The sequence below is a fragment of the Chionomys nivalis genome, chromosome 1 (genome assembly GCF_950005125.1).
Source record: "Chionomys nivalis chromosome 1, mChiNiv1.1, whole genome shotgun sequence".
Taxonomy (NCBI): Eukaryota; Metazoa; Chordata; class Mammalia; order Rodentia; family Cricetidae; genus Chionomys; species Chionomys nivalis.
In genome coordinates this window covers 6,535,811-6,560,000 of record NC_080086.1, presented here as the reverse complement: position 1 = coordinate 6,560,000, position 24,190 = coordinate 6,535,811, and the positions used below count along the sequence as shown (strand labels likewise).

General features: G+C 41.2%; 1 protein-coding gene across 6 annotated transcripts in view; it reads right to left on the bottom strand.

The window, feature by feature from the left end:
• Sox5 (SRY-box transcription factor 5) overlaps nucleotides 1-24,190 on the bottom strand; it is a 394,103-nt gene that overhangs the window by 89,080 nt on the left and 280,833 nt on the right. For all 6 annotated transcript variants that reach the window (XM_057770810.1, XM_057770842.1, XM_057770818.1 and 3 more), the window contains exon 8: nucleotides 15,884-15,969. In XM_057770810.1, the coding sequence (XP_057626793.1) occupies nucleotides 15,884-15,969 (86 nt within the window). The remainder of the gene's footprint in view (nucleotides 1-15,883; nucleotides 15,970-24,190) is intronic.

Below are 24,190 nucleotides of genomic sequence, written 5' to 3'. Positions count from 1 at the left end.
GATTTTCTAGCCATCAATAGAAAACAGACGTCTCACTGAACTGTTCTCAACCTTCCCTCTTCCTTGCACTCAAAATTTTGCAGGGGCATTGGCTAACCCTGTGAATATCAATCTAGTAGAGCTGGAGACAGCCGTTTGTGACTTCCTCACAGTTATGAGAACGGCACAGAAAGAAACCTTTAGTGCACAGAAGTCGTGGGGTGTGTGTGAGAGGTGCAGACACGCAAGCGATCCTTCCCTCTTTCGCTTAGTCACTGGCAAGTAGACCTGCAAAGCTGCTGAGCTAGTTACATCTGTCTTCGGTATGTTCAGAGTTCAGATCATTACAAAAGAACATTTCAAACCAAACAGCAGCAGAGTTAGAAACACACACTCAAGGCACAGAATATTATCATAATGAAATATGTTAGCTTTTTACAAATAGTGACATTAATATATTTTCAAGAGCAAAATTTAATAATTGATATTTTACTGTACTGAGTGGTTTCTTATATCTTAAAGATGTACCATAATCCTACCTGGTGAATAGTCTCACTATTAATTCATCTGACTTCCTGACTCAGAAAACTGACCCAACCAACAAATCTAGTGGCCACTACAACTCAAATGTCCTGGTCAAAAATTGGAATCAGAAGTTATTCATTTTTGAGAAACATTATTGATTTTTCTATATAGAGAAAAAGTGTAAAAACTAGTCAGTCATTTTCAGACATCCAATTAAAAACATTCCAAAGAAGATACAACAACAACCAGAGTAAAAGATAAACAGGGAAATGAGACAAGAAAGCAGAATGTGAGGCTGCCTCCCCACCATGATGTCAAAGTTACTCAAAAGATGAGTAAATTAAAAAAAAATAGTAAGGCAAAAAAAAAAAAATAATCAAAGCAAGCCATGACAACTAGTGGAGTTCTCCTTCTGAGTACATATCTAAAGGAAATAAAGATTCCAAAGAGACACCTAGAAGAACCAGCTATTAAGCCAAAGATAGCAACAATTCATATGTCTACCAGGGAATAAAATGAATGAATGGATTAACAAACAGGATAACCCTTGAAAAAGAATACTTTTTAGCCTTTAAAAGGAGAGAGAGTTTAACTGTGGTACAATGTGAATGAATACAGAGACATTAGGTACATGGGAGGTACGACAAGAAAAGCTAAATATGCCATGATTTTGCCAACACAACATATCTAACATAGCTTCATTCGTGGGTATGAAACTCAGAATATTCCCAAAGGTCATTCAGGTTTTTGATCACCCTCAAAGCCTTAAAATAAAATAAACCAAAAGCAGAAATTAAAGGGGTGATTGAGAGTTCGGTAGAGACCACCTTATGATGCTGTCCTTCATTCTCACTATCGAACCCTGCGCTGTCATCAGATAGGACTTTCCCATCACACACGGGCTTTGCCTTCTACCGGGAACGTTGGCTTCTCCAAAGATGGCAGCCGTGTTAAAGTGAAGCATTCGTGGAAGGGAACACAGAGAGGGCAGAAGCTGATGAAGCTAAGTATACAGTAGGCATTATCTCATTTCCCCTCACAACACCCTTACCACAGAGGCCCGTGATTACCACAGGTTCTGAGCAAAGGAGAAGAGATGAAGAAACATTTGGGGCTTTGATTTCTGTAGTGGTTTATCTTTTACATTGTTCAAATGTTTTCATTCTGGTATTTCTCTCTCTTCTCTCTCTCTCTCTCTCTCTCTCTCTCTCTCTCTCTCTCTCTGTGTGTGTGTGTGTGTTTGTGTGTGTGTGTGTGTGTGCGTGTACATATAAAAACCCGCAGAGGATCTAGATGGGGGACAGAGTACCCTCCTCTAACACCCTCACTTGATGATCTTGGACAAGGTCTTTGTGTAATCCTGGAGTTATGCTGGCAGCTAGAAAGTTCCAGTAACTCCCAGTCTTTCCTTCTCTGCCCCTGCCTAGCACTGGGTTTACAAGAGTGCACTTGCCCACACCTGTTTTCTGGGTTGTCAACTAAGATCTCACAAGAAGCACTTTACCCAACGTGTCATTTCTCCAGCCCCATGTACATTATTTCTGATCGTTAAAGATTAATTTAAAAACCAAAGAACTGAAATCAGGTGAAAATAAGTCATATCAAAGATGCTAAAGCACAGATCTCAAACTTCAGAGACTACAAGGTAGAGAATAGGCTTAGTGCTGTAGCTCAATGTGCAGAAACTCAAATATTCTAAAACATTCTGAGCACTCACATAACACTATAAATGAAACCATTTCAAGAAGAAAAGTACTAAGAAAAATAGCCCCAAATGTCCTTCTGACTGTAGGAGATGTGGGTAGGAACCAGTTCTGACCTTCAAATGAGGTCTATTGTTCCCAAATAGCTGACTAGCAATAACAAATGTTTCCCTGCAAAAGTTAATAAACCCTTCTGATCCCTAGTATTAAAATACATAGCATCCAAATTTTGCATTTACAGCCATGAGTAAATTGTTCTAATGGAAGAACCAGAAGCCAAGCTACATTACAATGAATAGCTGTCATTGCTTCTTTCAGGAATGTCTCGTGTCTTAAATAACTAGTATAGACTTGGGGTGGGACATTGTTCATAATTTTGTCTTATCCTAAAAAGAAATCAATTTGCAATATTCCAGGCTTTACTCTAAAATTGACCACCGACTAAGTCTGATAATGGAGAAAGCAAGAGTGCCCGGATTTTCATTCTGAAGCCTTAATTTGACCAATCCCATGCTCACTGTCACAGGTTACTGCAGGCGTACTTTGACTTTGTCCTGTTCCTTCCTTCCTGCTGTTCATCCAAGGTAGATCAAGGTTGAGGACTGAGTGTGTACTTCAGAGAAGGTCAAGGGCAAAAAAAGTGAAAGACGAGGATCCATCCACTCCCCACCCACCTTTGGCCACACCCTTGTTTGTCTGACTCTAACGCCCGCCCCACCTACTTCTGGCCACACCCTTGTTTGTCTAACTCTAACGCCCCACCTACTTCTGGCCACACCCTTGTTTGTCTGACTCTAACGCCCCACCTACTTCTGGCCACACCTTTGTTTGTCTGATTCTAACGCCCACCCACTTCTGGCCACACCCTCGCTCTATCAGATACTATTAAGAAAGTTCCACCAGAAACAGCCAAACATGTTCTGGGCTTAAATTTTTCCCCCTGGAAGAATCCAACAGAGTTCTATTTTCAAGTCTTCTCAAGAAACTTGCCAAACAAATACACTTCAACATTGTGACGTGGGTTTTTCTCTTGGTCCTTCTGTTAGAATGGCTCATTCACCACTGCAAGCCCCTATCTGCATGATTATGTAATCATTCTTGAGTACTCTCTCTTTTCTGAGAAGCAAACAGAATATTAACAAGATACAGGATGTAAACAAACCGACTCTGAATCCTCTAAATACAAACAGATAGGAGACAGCACAGTCCTTTGCTTTTGTTTTTCTAAACCCCTTGATCTTCCTAGGGTTTCTCACAAAACAATTAACTCCCAGGGCCTGGAGAGAGGGAAGCTGTTCAGAGGGTCGTCACTGTGACAGACACGCAAATGCTAGTCTTTGCTTGATCAGCCTTTCTTCATTCAATGGTCCAAGTGCTAATTTAGCAGTTTCTCACTTAAGCCAGCACAACTAAAACATGAGACAGGGTACATGTTTCTTTTTTAAGTTACTGTAACAAAGCTTGAGAATGTTAGGCTTGACTTTTGGGATGAAGGATGTTAGTCTCACTGGTTTAGCCTGGTCACTACTTGATAATCTCCATTGCTTTGACTTTCAAACTGGAAACTAGGGATAGATGGAGCTTTGAGACTACTAAACAGCAGAATCTGTCTTTCAAGCTATATTAAGCCACCGACACTGACACACAATAGAAAAGAGATAATACTGTGTGTGTGTGTGTGTAATAGTGAGAGGTGGAAAATGACTATTCACCAATGAGGAGTTTCACTAATCCATCCATATACATCCATCCATCATCTAACCTATCTATTCATTCATCAATCCATCATCTGTCTATCTGCCTGCCTATCTATCTATCTATCTATCTATCTATCTATCTATCTATCCATCCACCCACCCACACATCCATCTATCTAATCATCTATCCATCCATTCGTGTAATTATCTATTTATCTGGGCATCCATGTATCTATACATTGAGTTATCATCTATCTAATAATCTACTTACTATCTACCTAATCATCTATCTATACATATAATTATCTGTATCTTTAATCTATCAATCCATCATCCATCTAGCAAATCATGTCTGTCTATATGGATGTCTATCTATCATCTATATAACAGAAAGGAAGGTCCTGTCTTTCTCCAAACTCTGTTCTTCTCTTACACTTCCATTTCTTCCCTTTCGTGCTCCTCTGAGACCCACAGGATCTGTGCCTGATTCCTCCTGACTCTGAGGTCCTCAACTTAGAAACCATTCAGAGCTCTGAAAATTAAAATTTCTAAGACATATGGTTCTATAAACATCATTCACATTTGCATTAAAGAGTGAAACAAAACCATTTATTCAAAGAAACTAATAAAAAATAAAGTTTACAAAGGTTGAGAAATGATTTTTGTTGCAGACAACAGAGAAAAAGGGGTACCAGGTAGGACAGGTGAAGAGAATATTCTAATAATGTGTGCAGCATGTGAGTAAGTATCAAATTGTAATTCCAGAAAACATTTTTATGTTATTTAAAATTTAAATATCATATTAAAAGGCCCATGTAACAATGATTTATTTTAGGTTTTATAAGATATTTATTTAAAAACAGTTGGGGGCAAGGCACAGAACAATTCATTTTCATTACACCCATGGAAACACAAGAAATGGCTGGAGGCTTTATTATTACCATTTCGTAGATATGAATAATGAAACAAAAATTGTACAATACCCAAGTGTGGGGAACTACACTCCAAGATGTTTCTGTTTTAGATAAACGAGTGCACTGCCTCTCATGGATTCTTTTCCATTCTAAGATTTTCATATTTATATATGTGTATGTGTATCTGTGCGTGGGTATGTGCATATGAGTATAGATGCCCACAAATCCAGAAAAGGACACTGGATTTCCTGAAGCTAGAATGACAGGTATTTGGAAGACACCAGATGTAGGTGCTGGAAACCAAACTTCAGTCCTCTACTTGAGCAGCAAGCCCTCTTACCCCCAGCATCTCTCCAGACCTCCTCTAGAGCCTCTCAAGGTACTTCTATGTTATATCACACAGGAGAATATAGTAGTGCATTTTGCATCAGTTTTATTGATGTATATTTATATAAGAAAAATCTCTTGCACCCTAATTGTCAATGCACATTTAAACAATAAATATAATTTTAATAGCAGTTAATAAAGCTCTGTTAATCAGCTAACAATAACTGCCATTGGACCTTGTCTATGATATAGTCCATGACGAAAGGTAATGACGGCCTCTGTTACTCTCAGTGTATTCTCTCACTTAGCCCACACAAGGAGCTATCATTTGTACCCACATCTTGTACACAGGGCAAGTACAGAGACGTCTGATGGCCTGCCCAAAGACGGGCTTTAGTCATGAGCAATCTTGACATGAGACAAAGGTGTCTTGGTGACACACTCGGAGTCATTAAGCTACAGTAAAGAGAATGCACTTCTTAAAACATTGGTCTACAAATGGCTCCTCAGTATGGCCACGCAGTAATTCTACCTCATGTTTCTTCCCTTCAAATGATCTGATGGAGGGCCCTATTTTTCTGTCTTAACTATCAAGAATTGAGGAGGATCTTTCCGGGACTTGGATACAACCTGTATATCCCAGATATGCGCTTGTCAGCAGCCACGGGAATAATTCATCACAGGCAACAGGTCTGTGATTCCAACCCAAACCACCCAGCAGTTGTCGACTCTCTGTCCTAATTTGGATAACTCTTCCCATTCCCCGTGGTCTTTATGATCTTTATAAACTCCTACATCCAAGATTGTATTTGAGTTCATAAATATTCCTTGACTACTTTAAAGAATACTAGTGGTATAAACTAAACTGCCGGTTTTGCTAAATAACACATTTCTAAGATAAACATGTTCATTGTTTGCTCTCCTTACTTATAGTCAAAATTCAAACATTAAGTACTTCTTTTTTCTTGGTAAAATAAAAAATGCAAGCTTTTAAAATTACAACAAACTGGTATTATTTTTGGAATGATATCTAACATTGTCTTTGAGCATAGCCATCAAAAACCCAAAAACATTGGAGTTACCTAAACATGTTCTGATTACCAAGGCACCAGTGTAGACTTGTTATCAGAACCCTGGCCCAGAATAACAACCCTATTATCTTACAATCAGCCATAGTAGAGATTCAACTATAATATTGAAATTTGCCACATGTTTACTTGGTTACAATAAAAACGGGTCCTGGAGAAGCGTTGTGCGGATATTTTTGTTAGCATCTTATCCACTCTGAAAGCACTATTCTCACTGTCCAAATGTCGAGCATCCTCTGTGAACCCTGGGGGTGGTAATAACTTCAGAAGCACAACCTAACAGGTTCTTCCTTTAAGGATGCTTGAAAGCTGCTGGGCTCTGACTGGATCCCATATGGGCTTGAAAAAGTTAGAGCGAATGTTGGCCGCACTCTTCCTGGCCCATTTGCATATGTTCTTTAGTATGCAGGATGTCTCTGTATATAATTTAATTGTTGTGGATTTTTTCCTCTATTAATACATATGCAAATGCTTGCTCCAGCAGCTGTGGTGTTTAATACTAAGTGTGCTTCTGTCTGTCTGCCCTGCAGGCTCGAGGTCAAAGAGAGAGGAAGCAGGAGAATTCAGTCTTCTAACCTGTGAGAAAATTCACTCAGAGAGAAGCTGGGAAGCAGACAGCGTCCTGCAGCTGCAATGTGGTCTCAATGCTAGCTGGGTAGTTAGGTAATCCACTAGGAAAGCTTCAGACAAGAACCTCAACAAGGAAACACACCCACTTCCTGTAATGAGGTCACATTGCACCTAGATCTTTCCATCTGATTATTTTTTTTCTTGACTTTTCTGGGTCTTTCTGTTCACCCTCTTGGCTGAACTTCCCTCTGCCCTGAGTACTCTGAAGTCTTTATTGGTGTCTCATTGCTGTTGACTTCTTTCAAAGGTTAGAAGGGTGTTTTCAGAAAAAGACAAACTTCAGGCTTTGGTTTTGTTGTAATCCATATCTATCTTGGCTGAGCACTTCATTCAGAAGCTGATGCTGCTTCAGCTGCTTCAGTCTTGATAGCTACCCAGATTTCGGCTCCTATCACGTGGGCTTCTCTAACACACCTGGTGCAGGTTCATGCATCACAACGAAGACGTGTCCCTGACATGGCAAGAGCTCCTCACTTCAGTTGTAACAAGTTGGAATCTTGAGCCTTTATACTCCAAACTTATTCTTTTGAATTGCATGTAATGGCTTTGTGGGAGCCCAGGTAGTTTGGATGCTCACCTTAATAGACCTGGATGGAGGTGGGTGGTCCTTGGACCTCCCACAGGGCAGAGAAACCTGCTTGCTCTTTGGGCTGAGGAGGAAGGAAGACTTGATTGGGGAAGGGGGAGGGAATGGGAGGTGGTGGCGGGGAAGAGGCAGAAATCTTTAATAATTAAATTAATTAATTAATAAAAAAAATCAGCAAGAAAAAAAAAAGAAATAGTTGTAGTAAAATTTTTAAAGTTTAATTAATTCAATAAGAATTCTTGATTGAGGACTACTTGCTTATTCTGAGCAAAATATAACTGTCCAAAAATCCCAATCTTTGCTTCCTTCTGCTTATCACTGTTAATCATTGGTTGGAGATGGTATTTTTGGCTTCCTATAGGTAGAACAGGTGGTAACCATCTTTTGGCCAAGACAGATACAGTATTTATAAAGTGAGAAGAAACTGGATAAATATTTCCTTCCCATTTCAAATATTAGAAGCCTAGCTTAAAAAATAGAAATAGGACAGTACAGTATAACTACTATTAAAAGATTCATGATGCTCATTAAGTAAAATGCAAATTAATGAGAATGAATAGGAAGAATAAATGCTAGATGGAAGTCTGCTGCAGTCACTGGGTTTTATTAATTAGACCAGACAACTTACTTAGCTGATATCATTGAGGCACAAATGTCCCAAAATTCTGTGTTAGCTTTATTTTGTGTAAATAGTTAGACTTCATTTTAAATACAGAAATAAAGTTAGGTCAATTTTGTATATAAATAAAAACCGGCCTTCTTTAAAAAAGAACTGAGATCATGAAGAAAAAATTCAAATCACTCAATTGCACATGGGGGGAAAAGTAGTTAGAAAAAAGGAATTAAAAAAAGAAATCAAAGGAGATAGAGAAAAAACAGGTCAGGTCGATATCTGAGAGCGCTAATTGACTAGTTACTGTTTTGATAAATATATCCATATATTATTTAGACACAGTTTACGTCAGTGTTGCCTTGGCAAGATGAGCCATACTGTGTCACATAAAAGCACCTCCAGCGGGCGTATTCTTCTGTGTGTCTGTGCACATGTTAGCTTATAATATAGGAATGATTAGATGTTGCAACATTTCACATCTCCTTGGTAAATTAGAACGACTTCAAAAGAATTAGACAATTGCCCTAAGTACAAGCACACAGTGTTTACGCAGCAACCCATTGTTATGCCGAGGTAAGGGGAGGAACAATCAGGAGAGGCAGAGCTAGCTAGAGCTTTCTCACACCCTAAGTGTCTTCTAATAGAGACTAAAATAATCACAAAGTCCCCTGGAGGTTAAATACAATTTGCTTCCGAAATTAATCAAACGTTGCATTATTTGATTGGAAATTGTTGTTACCCTCAGCACATGATAGATTCTTAGTGCTTGAAATTTGCTAAGCATTCTCTGGGTTCCTTGAGGTGCAGCGAAGCAAGGAGGAGGTCCTGTCCTGGTGGGGTGCACCATTTCCAGGAGATGGACAAGGAATCAGATGAGTGCAAAGAGGCGTTTGGGGGGGCGTCTTCAGGGACCTTGGTTTATGCCTTAACCAGTGCAGTAAGGTAGGTGTCAGAAAGGTGCAACCACAGCAAAGAGTCAAAGGTGAGAGAGCACCTTCCGGGCGGAGGGAGGCCTTTGCAAGGAAGAGCTGCTCAGAAACCCAAAGGTCAAGCTTCTGCTTGGCCAGTTAAGGGACAGGGGAGAGAGCAGGGTAGATGGGACAGACCAAGGCTGTTTAAAGAAAGGTTACAAGCTAATTTTGGCAAATACCATGGTGCCAACCATGGTGCCAGCCACATACACTGGTTTTCAACCATTTTAGTAAGAATAGTTTTCTTTTTAATATAACATTTATATGATCTTATAGAATTAACCTAAAACTATTTTTCTATTATGGAAGTCAGAATTGTTCTTTTGATTTGTTTTTACATTTGCTATTTATTATTTTTAAAAGATGGAGATTATATAGGAAACCATTAAAAATAAACTTAATTCATTATATTGCAGGTCAGTAATATGAGAAAATCAAATAGCTTATTGAAATTGTAATGCTAAATTTATTCATCCCCTGTCTATTTAACAGTTGTCTATCGAGTCCATAATGCACAAAAAACACTTGGTGAAATTCAAATAATGACCGGCCACTGACATCTGGATTTTGATTGTTAGAAACCAGTGTGCTGGCTCATTTGTGTTAGCTTTTCACAAGCTAGAGTCATTGGATAGGAGGGGATGTCAGTTGAGAAAATGCCTCCATGTGATCAGGATGTTGGCAAGCTTGTAGGGCATTTTCTTAATTAGTGGTTGATGTGAGGGGGTCAGTCCATTGTCCTGATTGCTATACAGAAGCAGGATGAGATTAGCGCTCATCCACCAGGCCTCTGCAACATCTCCTGCTTCCAGGTTTCTGCCCTGTTTGAGTGAGTGCCTTCTGTCCTGACTTCCTTTGGTGATGAACAATGAAATGGAAATGATAGACAAAGCCGCACTGGTTATGGTATACTTTCTAACAGCAATAATAGCCCTGATCAGAACAACCAGAAAGTAGAATTTAGAACATACACTACAATGATTTTAACACATACTTGGGTTCAAGTCTTTCCTAAAAACAAAGTGTTTTCATATGAAACCCGAAGGGCAAGTCTGAGTTGCTGGGTGAATGAGATGGACACTCTGCATTGACAATTCGATAATATTTAGAATCATGTAGGAGATACACCTTAGGGTGTGTTTCTGAGTGGGTGCCAAGAGATTCATAGCAGAGACTGCACACCATTGCTGTGGGACAACGGTCTATACCCTGTTACCCTGTCACTTTTATTTTAAATAAATGCTGATTGGCCAGTAGCCAGGCAGGAAGTAGAGGTGGGGCCACCAGGCAGGAAGTAGAGGTGGGGCAATGAGAATTCTGGGAAGAGGGAAGTTTTAGTCTGCAATCCTCATCCAGACACAGAGGAAGCCAGACACAGAGCAAGCAAGATGTGACTGCCTCGCCAAAAAAGGGACCAAGCCACGTGACTAACACAGACAAGAACTATGGGCTAATATAAGTTATAAAAGTTTATAAGAAGCCTAAGATACTAGGCCAATCAGTTTATACTTAATGTAGACCTCTATGTGATTTCTTGGGGACTTAACGACTGCGGGAACCAGGCAGGACAGAAACCTCAGTCAACACACCACAATGTGGGTGACAAACTTCCACGGCTAATTAAAAGAGGGAAAGTGAGAAAGCTATATGGACGCAAGAATTATCACCTGGTGGTCTGCCAAGAGATGAGGAGGCAGCCTCGGTTCCTGCCATGACAGCCACAAGCTCCACCATCACACTTTCTTGACATGATAGAATGTACCCCTCAACTGGGGGTATAGACATCTATTTTTACTTTCTGTACCTAACAACAGTGACTTTTCTTTTACATCAAAAGATTGTTTTGATCAACAAAGATAATGAAGTAAGCTGGCAAGACCGAGCCTGACAGACTACCTGAGGGCTTCTGGGAACAAAAGACGAGCTGGCCCCACCTAGTCAGTTATGATGGGAAAAAATGGTGGACTCTTGACATGTTTAGTGGAAGGAAGGAACACACACTGAAGGAAGAGATGGGGGACAGAGGTAGCAGTCCTGTTTCTAGGTGGAGAAAGAGATGGAATGACAGTGCTCACTGAGACCAGGGAGTGAGCAGCCCGGGCATGGGGGAAGACAACCCGTGGGGAGGTCCATTTATGGCTGAGTCCATAGTCTACATAAACATCTATATTGTCTTCCCTGTATATGGCCAACAAGTAGGCGGTCATGTGACTGAGCACCTTAGAAAAGATGTAGGGGACATTGGACACAAAGATAATTTTACTCTAAGAGAAAGAAATTTTAAGAAAAGGTAATTGGCATAATATGTTTGTTTCATTGTATTCATAATTGAGATTGATTCATTTCTTTCAAAAACAAAAGCAATATGTGATGATGTTTCAAATATTTTAACTATTCATAAAATTCACAATGATGTCAGTTTTCATATGAAGTATTTTTTATTATATATGGTAGTAATTGCCAGGGTCACAAAATAATAAATAGTAAAACAAGTCATTTCATCTAAGGTGTGTTATTTTTCCGGTCTTCCGAAGTCATTATGTTCATCTCTGTTCTTCCTTTAATAAAGTTCAGGGTTATCTTAGGGTGGGATATAAGTGAAAGAGTCATAACCGCAAGGTTATGTCAAAAGGAAATCGGATGAGTAAATCAAGCCAACCAGCAGTGCAAGGAGATCTTCAGAACTCTTCCTCGCATTTAGGTCCCGAAAGTATTTAAACTTGAGCCTGTGTGAAGGGGTGTGAACCTCAGAGCTCAGGGCCTGAAGTGGACAGCCACCACTGTCATTCCAACTGCTCACTGTGGTTCCAGAAAGCTCTCAGAGGAAATCACTGCTGTAGTTTGATTCTGCGGTTATTGAGCTGGAGAAGCTCTTGAGAGAGACGGACTCCGGAGTTACACATAACATCTCCTGGGCACGGCGCGCCAAAGGTGATGATTTTAATACTGAAGTTTCAATACTCGTTGTTCCAGCTTCCTTCCTCATCTAAGAGAATTGCTAATAGCTAACACTACAGGCTATGACAATAAAGAAATGAAAGGGTCCTAGGAGATCCTCACCTGTGATGGTATGAAGGAGTCTCGCCAGCAGCAAGCAGCATTAGATGCTGTGCCTTTTTGTTTTAATTGAAATTATTGTATTTGAACCCAAGGGGAGGGAAGGAAAATATCCTATTTTCATTTAAGGTTTCTCTCTCCTCTCCCCTTTTAGTGAGGAGCGAGCATAGAGTGAGACCAGTGCATGTCTGTCAGGGATACGTAATGAACTCCTTGATTGTTCCTTCTTTTCCGTCCTCAGTTCAGGGTTCCTACCACTGTCTTGGGAAGGGTACCCCTGGATTCATTACTCCTCACCCACAACAAATTGAAACAGATCAACAGTAGCAGAAAACAAAACAAGTAAATAAGCCCACGAGATCAACTCACGTTTTTAAGACAAACAAACAAACAAACAAACAAACAGCAATTGGTACCATCATCACTGTAACCATGAGCTCCCTTTCCTAGAACCCGCTGGAGTGCTTCTCCAAGCACTGATCATGAGCCTCTTGCCTCTGACTGCTTCTCATGTCCCCTTCCCCATCTTCCCACAGCATTATATATGTGAACTAGTGTCTAGGAGCAGGATGAATAGAGAGAAAGCTGGGCCTGTGGCTTTAAGAGGACGTGGGTTATGGAGAAGGCGCTCTTGAGGAAAGTCCAGAGAAGAGAAAAACCCAAGTGCTCTTCTTAGCTGGGTGGTTGAGAAGTTACAAAACCTAAAACCTTACTCCCTAGACACACGAGAGAGCTCTGAAGAAAGCAGGATGGACAGTTTGAGAGTGCGCAACTGTAGGGAGTACGTGTGCTCCACCGGGGAGCTTTCTTGAGTTGGAATGGTTAGAAGCAGAAGAGTGGGGTGCCTGCTGTACCATCACAGTCCACAGAGAACTCAGAGGAGGTCCTCAGCCAAGCACTTCAAGCTGTCTGCGAAGGAGCATGGGGCAGGGAGCAAGGGGCAGAACTCCTGCCACCCAAATAGCTGTTGTCAATGGGGGATTGAACCCAATCACAAAGAAGGTGGGATAGATTTACTGACAGACCTTCCCACTCCAGCTTACTGGGAAACTCTCACCGGTACCCTAGAAATCTACACTCTCAGTGTCTCCTGGGCACCATCCTGCATCTCCACAGGTATCGTGAGTGCGTAAGGAGGCCTGTAGGTAGCCTCTTCCTTCATGTCTGGTCTCTAGAACTGGGTTTCTGACCTAATAGCAGACAAGCAGGCAGTGAGATGTGAACTAGACATGCGAGTGACGTATCTGTCAGGACCGGATTCTAGTCCATGAAGAGATCAGGGAGTCCACTGAAGGCATGAAGAGACGCACAACGGAGCCTGACAGAGGTGGGAAGGGCAGAGTATGGAAAGATTGGAATACGGCTCCTGGCTTGCGTTCCCCTCAGACAGAACATTTCAGAAACAGGTTTTCTCAGTGGAAGTGGATGTGCTGACTTGGCAAGGCTACTATAGAGATGGCCCCTCTCAAATCCATCAAGGAGGGTCAACAATGGGGGTGGGAAGGAGACACCACTCTCTTTGTAGACGTGGAGCAGGATGAAATTGAGGGATTCACAGGCTCTACAGTAAAGATGCTACAGCCCACTCAGCAAAAAACCCTAGAAAACCTCAAACGACAAGCCCTTGTGATTTTTGCGTGTAAATACCGACCCCCTTATCATAATTGCAAAATTAAATTATGTGTTTATGCAACTATATTTTATGAGTATTCATAACTTTCTGTGAAGATGTTTTGATGACCAATTTTCTTATATTACAGTACAATTTTTAATAGATGCGATCCTAACTAAAATTATAAACTTTAATGGATACAAAACCAGGTACATGGAAACCTTTCTCAGAAAATATGAGGAGGCATACCTGCAATCTTCGAAGAACTTCATAATTGGGTACATAGTAACAGTATACAGAGCAAGTGAGGGAGGGTAACGTGTTCAAAACCAGACGGCCACTGAGGGAGGAGTGGGACACAGTCAAGACTAGATGGAGAAACTTAGCAAGAGCCCATTATCAAAGGAAAAAAAATGAACTTTGCCCTGCTACAGATTAAATTATGTTTAAGAAAGAGCAAACCTGTTTGGCCTCAAAGGCTTCCCTTGTTTCTCAGTAGAGAAACCCATACTTCAAACCTTGAGAAATATTGAAAACATATCAAAATGGAAATCAAAGTTAATTTATGCCAAATATTCTAATATATCTTAGAAAAGCAGCTTAGATGCCAAGCAATGCTACCCGGTATTGGAGATGGCAGGGGACTCAGTAGACACTTCCATCTTGTGGTCACCTTCTCTCTCGAGAGTCCCAGCAGGGGGAAACTCTCAACGTGGATCCTACACCTGAAAAACTTAGGTTTCCACGTTCAAATCTGATGCTGGAGACTGTCCTTCCTTTTCCTGCCAATTCCCCTATTCTTTTCAGTCCTTTATGGGAAATATCTTTTCTCCTAACTTTCTTACGAAGGGCACTGTCTACTACCTACAGGCACAGATGTTTTCAATGTCAGGTAATGTAAGGCATTCCTTGAAAAAAGTTAGAAAAAAATATTTTACCCATAGCAAACCTAGACAACGAGTATATCTTTACACGCCTGCTGTTTTACTTATAGCAACCCTTTCCCACATTGCAGTTATTCCCCAGACACCACTGAAGAGGATAACAAATGTTAGAGCAATTGTATTGGCCTCACAGCCCCAGCACGTCCCAGTGTGTTCCTAGCTCAAAGAAACAGCCAGCGTGTAGTTTCCATGGAAAAAATAAACTAGCAATGGATGTTATATCTCTGTAGAAGAGTCTCTCAGCTTTCACGCTGCTGTCTCCTCCTGCCAATGTCGTCCTTTGACAAATCTACATGTTCATCAGTTGTACCCAGCTCTGGATTTAATGCAAAGCCCTATCTAGACTAATACTGCCTATGGTAAATCACAATCATGGATACAGTTCAGCTGTATGGAGTGTGCCTTCAGGACATCTGGCTTTGCATACTGTGTTTCCCACGCTTGTAAAACAGTTCCCCAAGAGAAGATAAAACCGAGTATTAGCTTATCATCTCTTCTCATTAATTGCATAATTCAAAGGCTCACAATAATGGGCCACATGGAATATTTTATGGGTTACCAATTCTGAGATTGAGATAAGGAAAGTCCCCTCTACTAAAACCGTATTGATTCTCTTTTCAACCTCAGAGACATAATTTCTAAAATCACTTGGACATCTGGAAGGTTATTGACTTTCCAGGCTGTACTGGAAATACACAATCTGAAGGGCAAAAAGGTCTCTATTAGGATGTCGGGATAAACTCAAGCTCAAATGGACACCCGCTGACTTTGGTCTATTCTTCCTTGCTTGCTCAAACGATCTGCCAGTAAGCCAGGAGAACAAACGGCTGCAGGTACTTTAATAACACCCGACATCGTCAACGATTTTAAATAAAATTCTCTTTCAGTTGCCTTGGATCACAGGTATGGTTTGGTCACTCCGCCAGGCTGTTTGTTGTCCGTGGAGACCATTCTATGACAAAATCATGATGCTTACCCCTGTAGGGTAAGCAAAACTGAAGCTCACGCTGTTAAACCTTACCAGGCAATGGCAAAAATATAAGTGGTATTTAGTACCGAGCACACAACCAAAATCAATAATAATCTTTTGGTTGAGGATCAGAAGAAAGAAATGTAAAAAACAAAACAGATGTGTGACCCAAATCTCAGCCCTCGGTTGTAGTTTGCACTAACAGGATAATGGCTGTCTTCTGCGTTTACTTAACCCCTGCCTCCCCTGCATTGTCTCCAGACTTACCTGCAGCTGGAGTGGGCCTAAGCCTGGTGTCGCTGCAGCGGCAGCTGCCATGGTGGTTGGGATCAGCTGAACAGGGTAAGGGTCACCTAAGTAAGAGAATAAGAGAGGCGTCAGCACCTTTTATCTCCTCTCCACCTGCAAATTAAACTCCTGCATTCCCTCTTTCCAAAAGCCTGCCTTTGTGTGCCTCGCTGGGGCCTAATGAAAAGCTCCATTGTGCAGCCTTTTACCAACGCTCTCCACAGCCCTGGCTGAGAGGGGACTGCGAATAAAAGGAGCAAGCAATTAAGGCTGAAACCTCATCCTCTTTTCACGATGTATTTAGGAAAATGGGGGCTGGGGGGGCTCATGGTTCAGGGGCTGGGGCTGTACTTGGGCACACACACACACACACACACACACACACACACACACACACACGCCTCTGCAGTCTTGATCGGAGCACAGCAAGTCCTTCCTTGCCAACTTTTCAGTCTTTTCCTAGATGCAACTTAACTAAAGTCACTTTCGTTTTAATGAGCTAAACACCAAAGACTTAAGCTATTAGTTAATCTTTTGAATGTTGTATTATGGCCTGGATTCAAATAATCTCTTTAATAGGTCGTGAACAAACCCAGAGTCAGGAAAACATTTCATGTTTCTTCTTTCTTTCCTTTCTTGTTGACATTATAGAAAATATTGACATCTTTATTTTCTGGAGACAAATGTTGACAAAAGTATATTTTAAAGGCAACAAACAGACAAATTGATCTTTCAAAATTGTATTTTAAAAATATGGTTCAAAATTAATATAGTTTTTCTCATCATCTATAAAAATGCAGACGCCAGAGGTATACATGGATTATTTTGTGTATTTTTGATGCAGATATAGAAAAATATTTATTTGCTTAATAAGAGGTAAGGCAGATACCTTCATGAACTATGCATTAATAATGTAATCAACAGTGCACATTAGTTAACCACTGAAAATATGATATAGCAAGAAATTGAAATTAGTGTCTATAAAATCAAATTTTCTAATATAGTAAACTGATTTTAGAAACTGAATCGTGAAGCCAGGTGTCTGTAAACCCACCACTCAGGAACCTGAGGCAGGAGGACCAGTGATTTAAGGCTATGGGAACTACAAAGTGAGATCCCATCCGAATAAACGAGCAAAAACAAATTCATTAAGGAATCTGTTGAAGCACGCATACATGATGTTCAGATAATTCAGTTTAAAACGCCGCGTACCCGCAGTAAATGGTAAACACTGCTCTTGGCACCGGAAGGGAAACGTTGAGAAAGTCTAAGGTAAACATGGGGGTGTATTAGGAATTCAGGGAAGTTCAAGTGTAGGTTTCCAAAGAGGCCCCCAACAGCATGTTCACAGTGCCCCACACCTTTGTTTCACCAATTTTCTCCATTTTATACTTAGTTCTGATTTTGTGTTATGGTAAATATTTTTTTACTGGCATGGAGATTTTATATAGATTTTATTTTATATAATGTTTATATAATATTTTATAGAATGTTTCTTATTCTTTCTAAAGATAATATTCTAACTTTGTTTATGATATGGTGACAGATAGCCTGACAAAAAGCACCTGGGAGAATGACAGCTTATCTGGATTTCAATTCCAGGTTACCGTCCCTCACTGAGGGGAAGTCAAGGCACGAACTCTGGATAGCTGGTCTCACAGCGCTCATGCCTAAGAAGCAGGGAGAATTGAATGTACATGCCCGTGCTGACTGCTTGCTTTTTCAGCTAGGTTTCTGTAGTAATAAGAGCGGTGGGCTGCGTTCTTGGCACCCGGCCGCCCACATGGCTAGATGTATACCTGAAATAATTACACGGAAACTGTATTCTTTTGAAGACTGCCTGGCCCATTAGTTCCAGCCCCTTATTGGCTGGCTCTTACATATTGATCTAACCCATTTCTAATATTCTGTGTAGCACCACGAACTGGCTTACCAGGAAAGATCTTAACCTGCATCTGTCTGAAGTGGGAGAATCATGGCGACTGCCCTGACTTGGCTTCTTCCTCCCAGCATTCTGTTCTGTCTACTCCGCCTACCTAATTTTCTGTCCTATTAAAGGGCTAAGGCAGTTTCTTTATTTAACCAATGAAATTAACTCCTCCATCAGGTTTCTTAACCAGTTCAGGGCCTTGCCTAAGGAATGATGCAGCCCTCAGTGGGCTGAATCTTCTACAGCAATCGTCAATTGTGACAATTTCCTCATTCATAGCTACCGGCAGATTTGAGTGAAATAATTCCTCAATTGAGATTCTTTCCCAGGTAATATAGTTTGTATCATGATGACTGTTAAAACTAACAGCAAAGGAGATAACCCAAAATTATATATCTCAATATCTGCCCTTCCTGGGGTTTATAGTTCATGTGGACTGGGTAAGTAAAACCTCTGTCTAAACTATAACATTCAGTAAGGAAATTCACAGTTCTGTAAACATACATTGGGACCCCCCAAATCTTGCCTAATAGATCAGAGAAAGCTGTGGAAAAGCCATGTTTAAGTTGAGTTTGAATTAAGGAAAGTCCATTTGGAAAAAGATGAGATGGAAAGGGGTTTCCAGGCAGAGAGAGGGTGTTCAGGAACATTTGACACAAGATGGGAATCTCGTCCCGCGTTCTAGGTGCAGAGAGCCTCTACTCCAGAGCAGGAGTTGAAACAGAGGTGAACAGGGCTGTGGAGGACACCAGGTAGCAGCTTATTTATCTGGGTTCTATAAGCAAATATTAATGTGTCTGAGTTTACCCTACAGAGGACGACACCCCGTGAATGTGAAAGAGAAAAGCGACTGACTGGGGAAACTGAACTGGCAGGTGGGAGCCACAGAAGCCATGGACAAGGGCAGGGACTTGAGGGTGGGGCAGGACTGACAAAGATGTCTGTTTTTATGACAAGGCTCCATGGTGACTTCCAGAGTCTCCGCTCCAAGTGACAGAAGACAGGTTCTGTTTATTGGGCACATTACAGGGATAAGAAATAAGATCGCCATGCTAGAGAAGGAGGCTGAGAGAGTTATAGGAAAGAATAGGAAAATCTGTTTGGGTTATTTGTGTTCCGAGCTTGGAGAAATGTAAGCGTCCTTCTAAATCTGAAGCTATAAGCCTTGAAAACATCAGCTAGGAGTAAATGCAGTTAAAATCAAACCTGCAAATGAACAGGCGCTAGGATTGGAGTATATTCACATTTATAATTTACAGGGAACACTGAGGTCCCTGTAACTTCAAGAACAAGTGTTCGGTGCTGGGTTTTAATCAGTAGCGTGACCTGGGAAGAAGTTCTCAGTGAGAAACCGGGCCTGCGGGGCGGGGTGGCGGCTATCTCGGTAACATTAACTGAGGCTGCAAGAGCCCGTGGAAAATGTGGGTTGCACCATTTCCCAGATTTGGATTCTAGATTGTTGAAGATGGAAAATGTGAGCTGGGGAGGTGAATGCACACACGTTTATCTGCTCTCTGCCCTGGACTGTGGGCGTAATTAGCTGCCACCTTGACCGCTCTGCCATGGTGGACCATGGAATTGTGAGCTATTATAGACTCCCCCAAGTTGGTTTTGTTAGGGGATGTTACCACAGCAACAATGAATGACAGGAAGATATTCTGAGAACCACCAAATGACAGTAAAGGAAGCATCACGGTAAGATGAGACCTACAGAGATGGGACTAGGCCAGGGTCTTACTAGAGAGAAGCTGGAAAAAACTGACTTGGAGCAAGTGTATCAGGTGAGGGTTGGAGGCGGCTGTGGGTGGATTGCTTCCCTGAGTGGAGGCCACACCCCCTAAGAATTGTAGAGTTCAAGTCCACCCTGAATCCAATGTACCAGGCACTGCTGGGAGAATCCTGAAGACTCTTAATTTCTGGTATTTCTGGCCATGTGATCCCCCTTACCTAAAGTGTGAAATTATCCTCAAATGCACAGAAGAGTACAAACATGGGGAGACTTTGCTTGTCAGGTGGAATTACAACCCACTCCCTAAAGAGACCTGGAGCGCCCACTCCTGCCTCCATTTCTGTCCCCATCTCACCCCTGCCCCAGGCAGTCCACAGGCTCTGACTGTCCTCAAGAGCTGTCCTCCCAGTCAAAGTCAGGAGCCTGAGGCTGCCTAGCTCTCAAAGAATGGGAACTGGAGGTGGATTTTCCCAAGTCAAGGTTGGTGATAATCGTCAATGATCCAGAGCTTGGGGCGCCAGCATGGCTGGGTCAAGATGAAGGTTGGTGTCTAATGCCACCTAGCTTTGGGGAATTTTGTTAAATCAGGATGAGTACAGCTTCTGAATCGGAGTTTCCATTTTAATGGGATTTCCAGGTGATCTGGAAGCATCTTCACCTTTGCTAACTGCTGTAAGAGACAACAGAAGCAGTGTGATCGGGAAGGCTTTGTTTTTTGAGACAAATACATGCGAACACTATAGGGGCTAGTCTGCTAACAAGGAGCATCCTGTAAAGACAGGGCAAACATGAGATGGGGGGGCAGATGATGTCATATGCTTGGTATTTGGTATTATTAACTGCTTAATCTATATGACATTGATTCAGCGGAGGGAAGTTGAAATGTTTAGAATTGAAATTATATTTGTACAAAGTAGCTAAAATGGTAAATATTATAATTGTATGGTTATTAGGATCGATCATGTAAATGCTTACAACATTGTAATTCATTTGTATTCCTCATTTAATGAACACAATCTCAAAATTAACTAAAGTGTTCCTGTACAGGCTCTGGTGCTCTTCATGGTGATAATTCATTTATATAATTTACTTCCCCTGTTGTAAATTAATCAATTAATAAGCACTTGCAACATCCACCATGTGATTAGGAATCTGCTGGGTGCTGTGGGAGACATACACAATAAAATTAAACAAATCTGGTCTCTAGTCATTGTATATTAATCTTCCCTACCCAGGAGTGTATTCGAGTTGCACAGGTCATTGCTGGGTGTGACAGGAGTTAAAGGCTTATGGGCATTAGGATTTAAAAAATAGTTAAAGAGGGAGATAAGAGTAAATGTGACTTTGGGGGCTGTCGGGTGGCAGGGGGGTGGGGGACAAAAAGCAGGCCTTGAAGTCTATGTGCAAACAGGAGTGTGCTGTTCAAACAGGGAGCAGAAAAGTGGCCTAACTGATGATCCGTTGAGGAGACTGGAGACATTTCTCATACTCACTTATCAGAGAGATATGGATACACAGACATGGAAAGGCAACAGACAGGAAGGGACGTCTGGCCAGAGTGGTGGGTGGTTCCTGACTGGAATCCCAGCAGCTGTGAGTCAGAGGCAGAAAGAGCACCAGTTCTGGGCCAGCCTGGGCTCTGTAGTGAATTTCAGTCCAGCCTGAGCTAAATAGCAATACCCTGTCACAAAAAAGAAGATAGAAATGTAGGCTTAACAATATTACTAACGAGATTAAGTAACAGACAGACCTGATGACCTAGATATATTTCAAAAACTCAAGCTCTTAAGTACCCGTGGAGGGGAGTGTACACTTGCCAAAGTCGTTCAGGGTTCTATGTCACTAACGTCTGAAGAATAATAAGTTCCATGTATAGGTAAAGATCACATATGAAGATCTAGACTAGTCCGTAGCACCTTTAAAAATGGCACATATTAGAATATTATCATTTGTATTATTTACATTCATGACAGTATTCACAGTTACCTTCTTTTATGTTTGTATGAAACAAATGTGCACATGTCATATTGTACACAGGCAAACGTATGGATATATATATGAAAAAGCCATAAGCAATCATGTATGTGTGCTATGGGTTGAATAAATGTATAGCTGCTGTTGATATACTGAATCCCTAATCTGTGTGGCTAATCTCAGTATACCTGGATTCACAGAGACAAATAAGCAAAATGCATTCCCTGATAGGCCTTAATCTGATCTAAGAGGAGTCCATTGTTTAAAGTTGATTAATGGATTGTGTCTGTGTGTGCACATGTGCATGTCATAGTGTACATGTTACAGTCAGAGGACAACTGTGGTGTGACGGTTCCTGCCTCCCATGTGGTTAAGGTCTCTTTCTTGCTGTGCCTTGTCCCCGTGCTATGCACTCCGGGCTGACTGGCCAGCAAGCTTCTGGCTGATTCTCTCCTCTCTGCCTTCCAGCTCAGCTTGAGAGTGCTGACTACAGGTGAGAAAGGGAGCCTCCAGCATGGGTCCCCAGGACTGAACTCAGGCCACCTGCCTTCTACAGTAATAGTTTTGTACTCTGAGCCACGTCCCCAGCCCCAACAGGAGTCCTGACAGGAAGAAGATATCAGGGCACATCCATACACCCTGAGGAGAGCAGGGAGGACACAGAGGGAAGGTGGCCTCGTGCAAGCTCAAGAAAGAGGATCCATAAGAACTGCTTGTCTCTAAGATCTTCTAGCTTCTACAGCTCCGAGAACGCCTGTCTAAGCCACCTAGTGGGTGTCATTTTACTATAGAATGCAATGCCCGTCTAAAGGTACTGTTGGGTGATGGGTTTCTTATTTAAGGGAATGGGGACAACAAACTTCAGCAGCAGAAACGAGTGAAGTGTTAACAACTATGGTGTGTTGGCAGTCACATACAGCTTCTGAAACATAAACACAGGATCATAGGCAGGGCTTCAACACATTTCAGAAGCACTCTGTCCAAGGAGCCACACCTGACTCCACCCAATGTGAGATTTGCATACATTATACCACGTCTACCCCGCTATTTTTTTCAAGTCCAAAATAATCAGAACTAAATATGTTGAAATCTGCCCCAAGTTCAAAAACAGAAATATAGTCACTGAGAAATTTCCTAATGTAGCAATTTAATTCTTAATTAAGGAAACTCAGAATGTATTTTACAAACATGCCATGCTCTGAAGAGGACATGGCCACTATGAAAATTCATAAATGCCAAATCAAAATCCAGACACTACCAGAGGAGAATCAGTTTATAGAAAGAAGGACTGCCACTCATTCGAGTCATTCCTCAATTAACTGGCCCAAGAAAACACTGGCTTATTTTGTAAATACCTCATGGGGAACACCGTGAATAGAAGATAATGGAAAACTCTGACTTTTAAAGTCCAATCATGTATGTTATTCAAATTGACTTTCAACTACTTAAAAGTAATTTCTTTTATTCCTCTCTCAGTTTTTAACCATTTGAACAGTTTTTCCCTCGACCGTTCCAAAGTTAATTTTCTTATTTCAAGTCCAAGACTGGAAAATTCTAGCTCAAAATAAAATATTTTATTAGGTCGAAAAATACTCCAAGGCCTAGCTTCCTTAACTGTGGGTCACAGCTCCACATGGGGTCAGGTGTCTGAGGATGAGGGCTGTAAGAAAGCGGGCAAGGGCGAAAGGGTTCCGAAGGCACAATGTCCACAATTAATTCAGCGTCAAACACGTAGGGAGTCTACTGCCTTGTGCTGTGTTGTGTGTTAGTCATGTGGGCTCCCAGCAGCCTTAGTTCTGACTGCATGGCATCTGTGCTTTGTATGGGACAGCATCCCATCACCCGTGACCAACCATTGGCCAGAAACACTGCGGATCAGCCTCCAGGCTATTATATCCCAGAGATTTCAGCATTTTTACTCCATATAAAAACTTTTTTCTCTCGTGGAAAACAATGGTTTAATTTTGGAAAATAAAAACGTTCAGTATTTCCTTGCTCTCATTGCTCAGCATACATAAAACTAATGTATTTGTGGATTGAATTGGATTATTTGATTTTTAAAACATGCCTTTGATTTTCTGTCTGAAGTTTAATGAAGAATCATTAAATGAATTTTGACTTGTGATTAAGATGGAGTTTTCAACAATTTCATTTTTAAATATTTTGTTTGTGTGCATATATGTGCACCTGCTATATGCGTGTCTGCGTGTGTACCGTGTGCATGCGGATGCGTAAGAAACCAGAAGAGGGCGTTGAATCCTCTGGACCCAGGATCTGGACCTCTGAGCTGCCTGGTGTGGCTGCTGGGAACCAAGTCGGGTGCTGTAAGAGCAGCAAGTGCATTTAACTACTGCTTCATCGCCCAAGCACTAAACATACTGCAGCCTTTTACATTATATTAACAGAAAATGGTGTTCTCAGCCATGAGGATCGTAAATCAAAGTAATCAGTCAGCTCTGAGACATGTCATAGATGGTCTATACTGCAGTAGCAAATATTCAGCCAAGATTAAAATCTTTAAAAACTAACATGCACACTGATACTAATCTACAAGTTTGCTTTGGTTTTTATTAAAAGATAAAATTACATATATATAGCACTAAATTATTTTAAAATAAAATTTTGTCAGTTATTATCAATAAATCTTTGATTT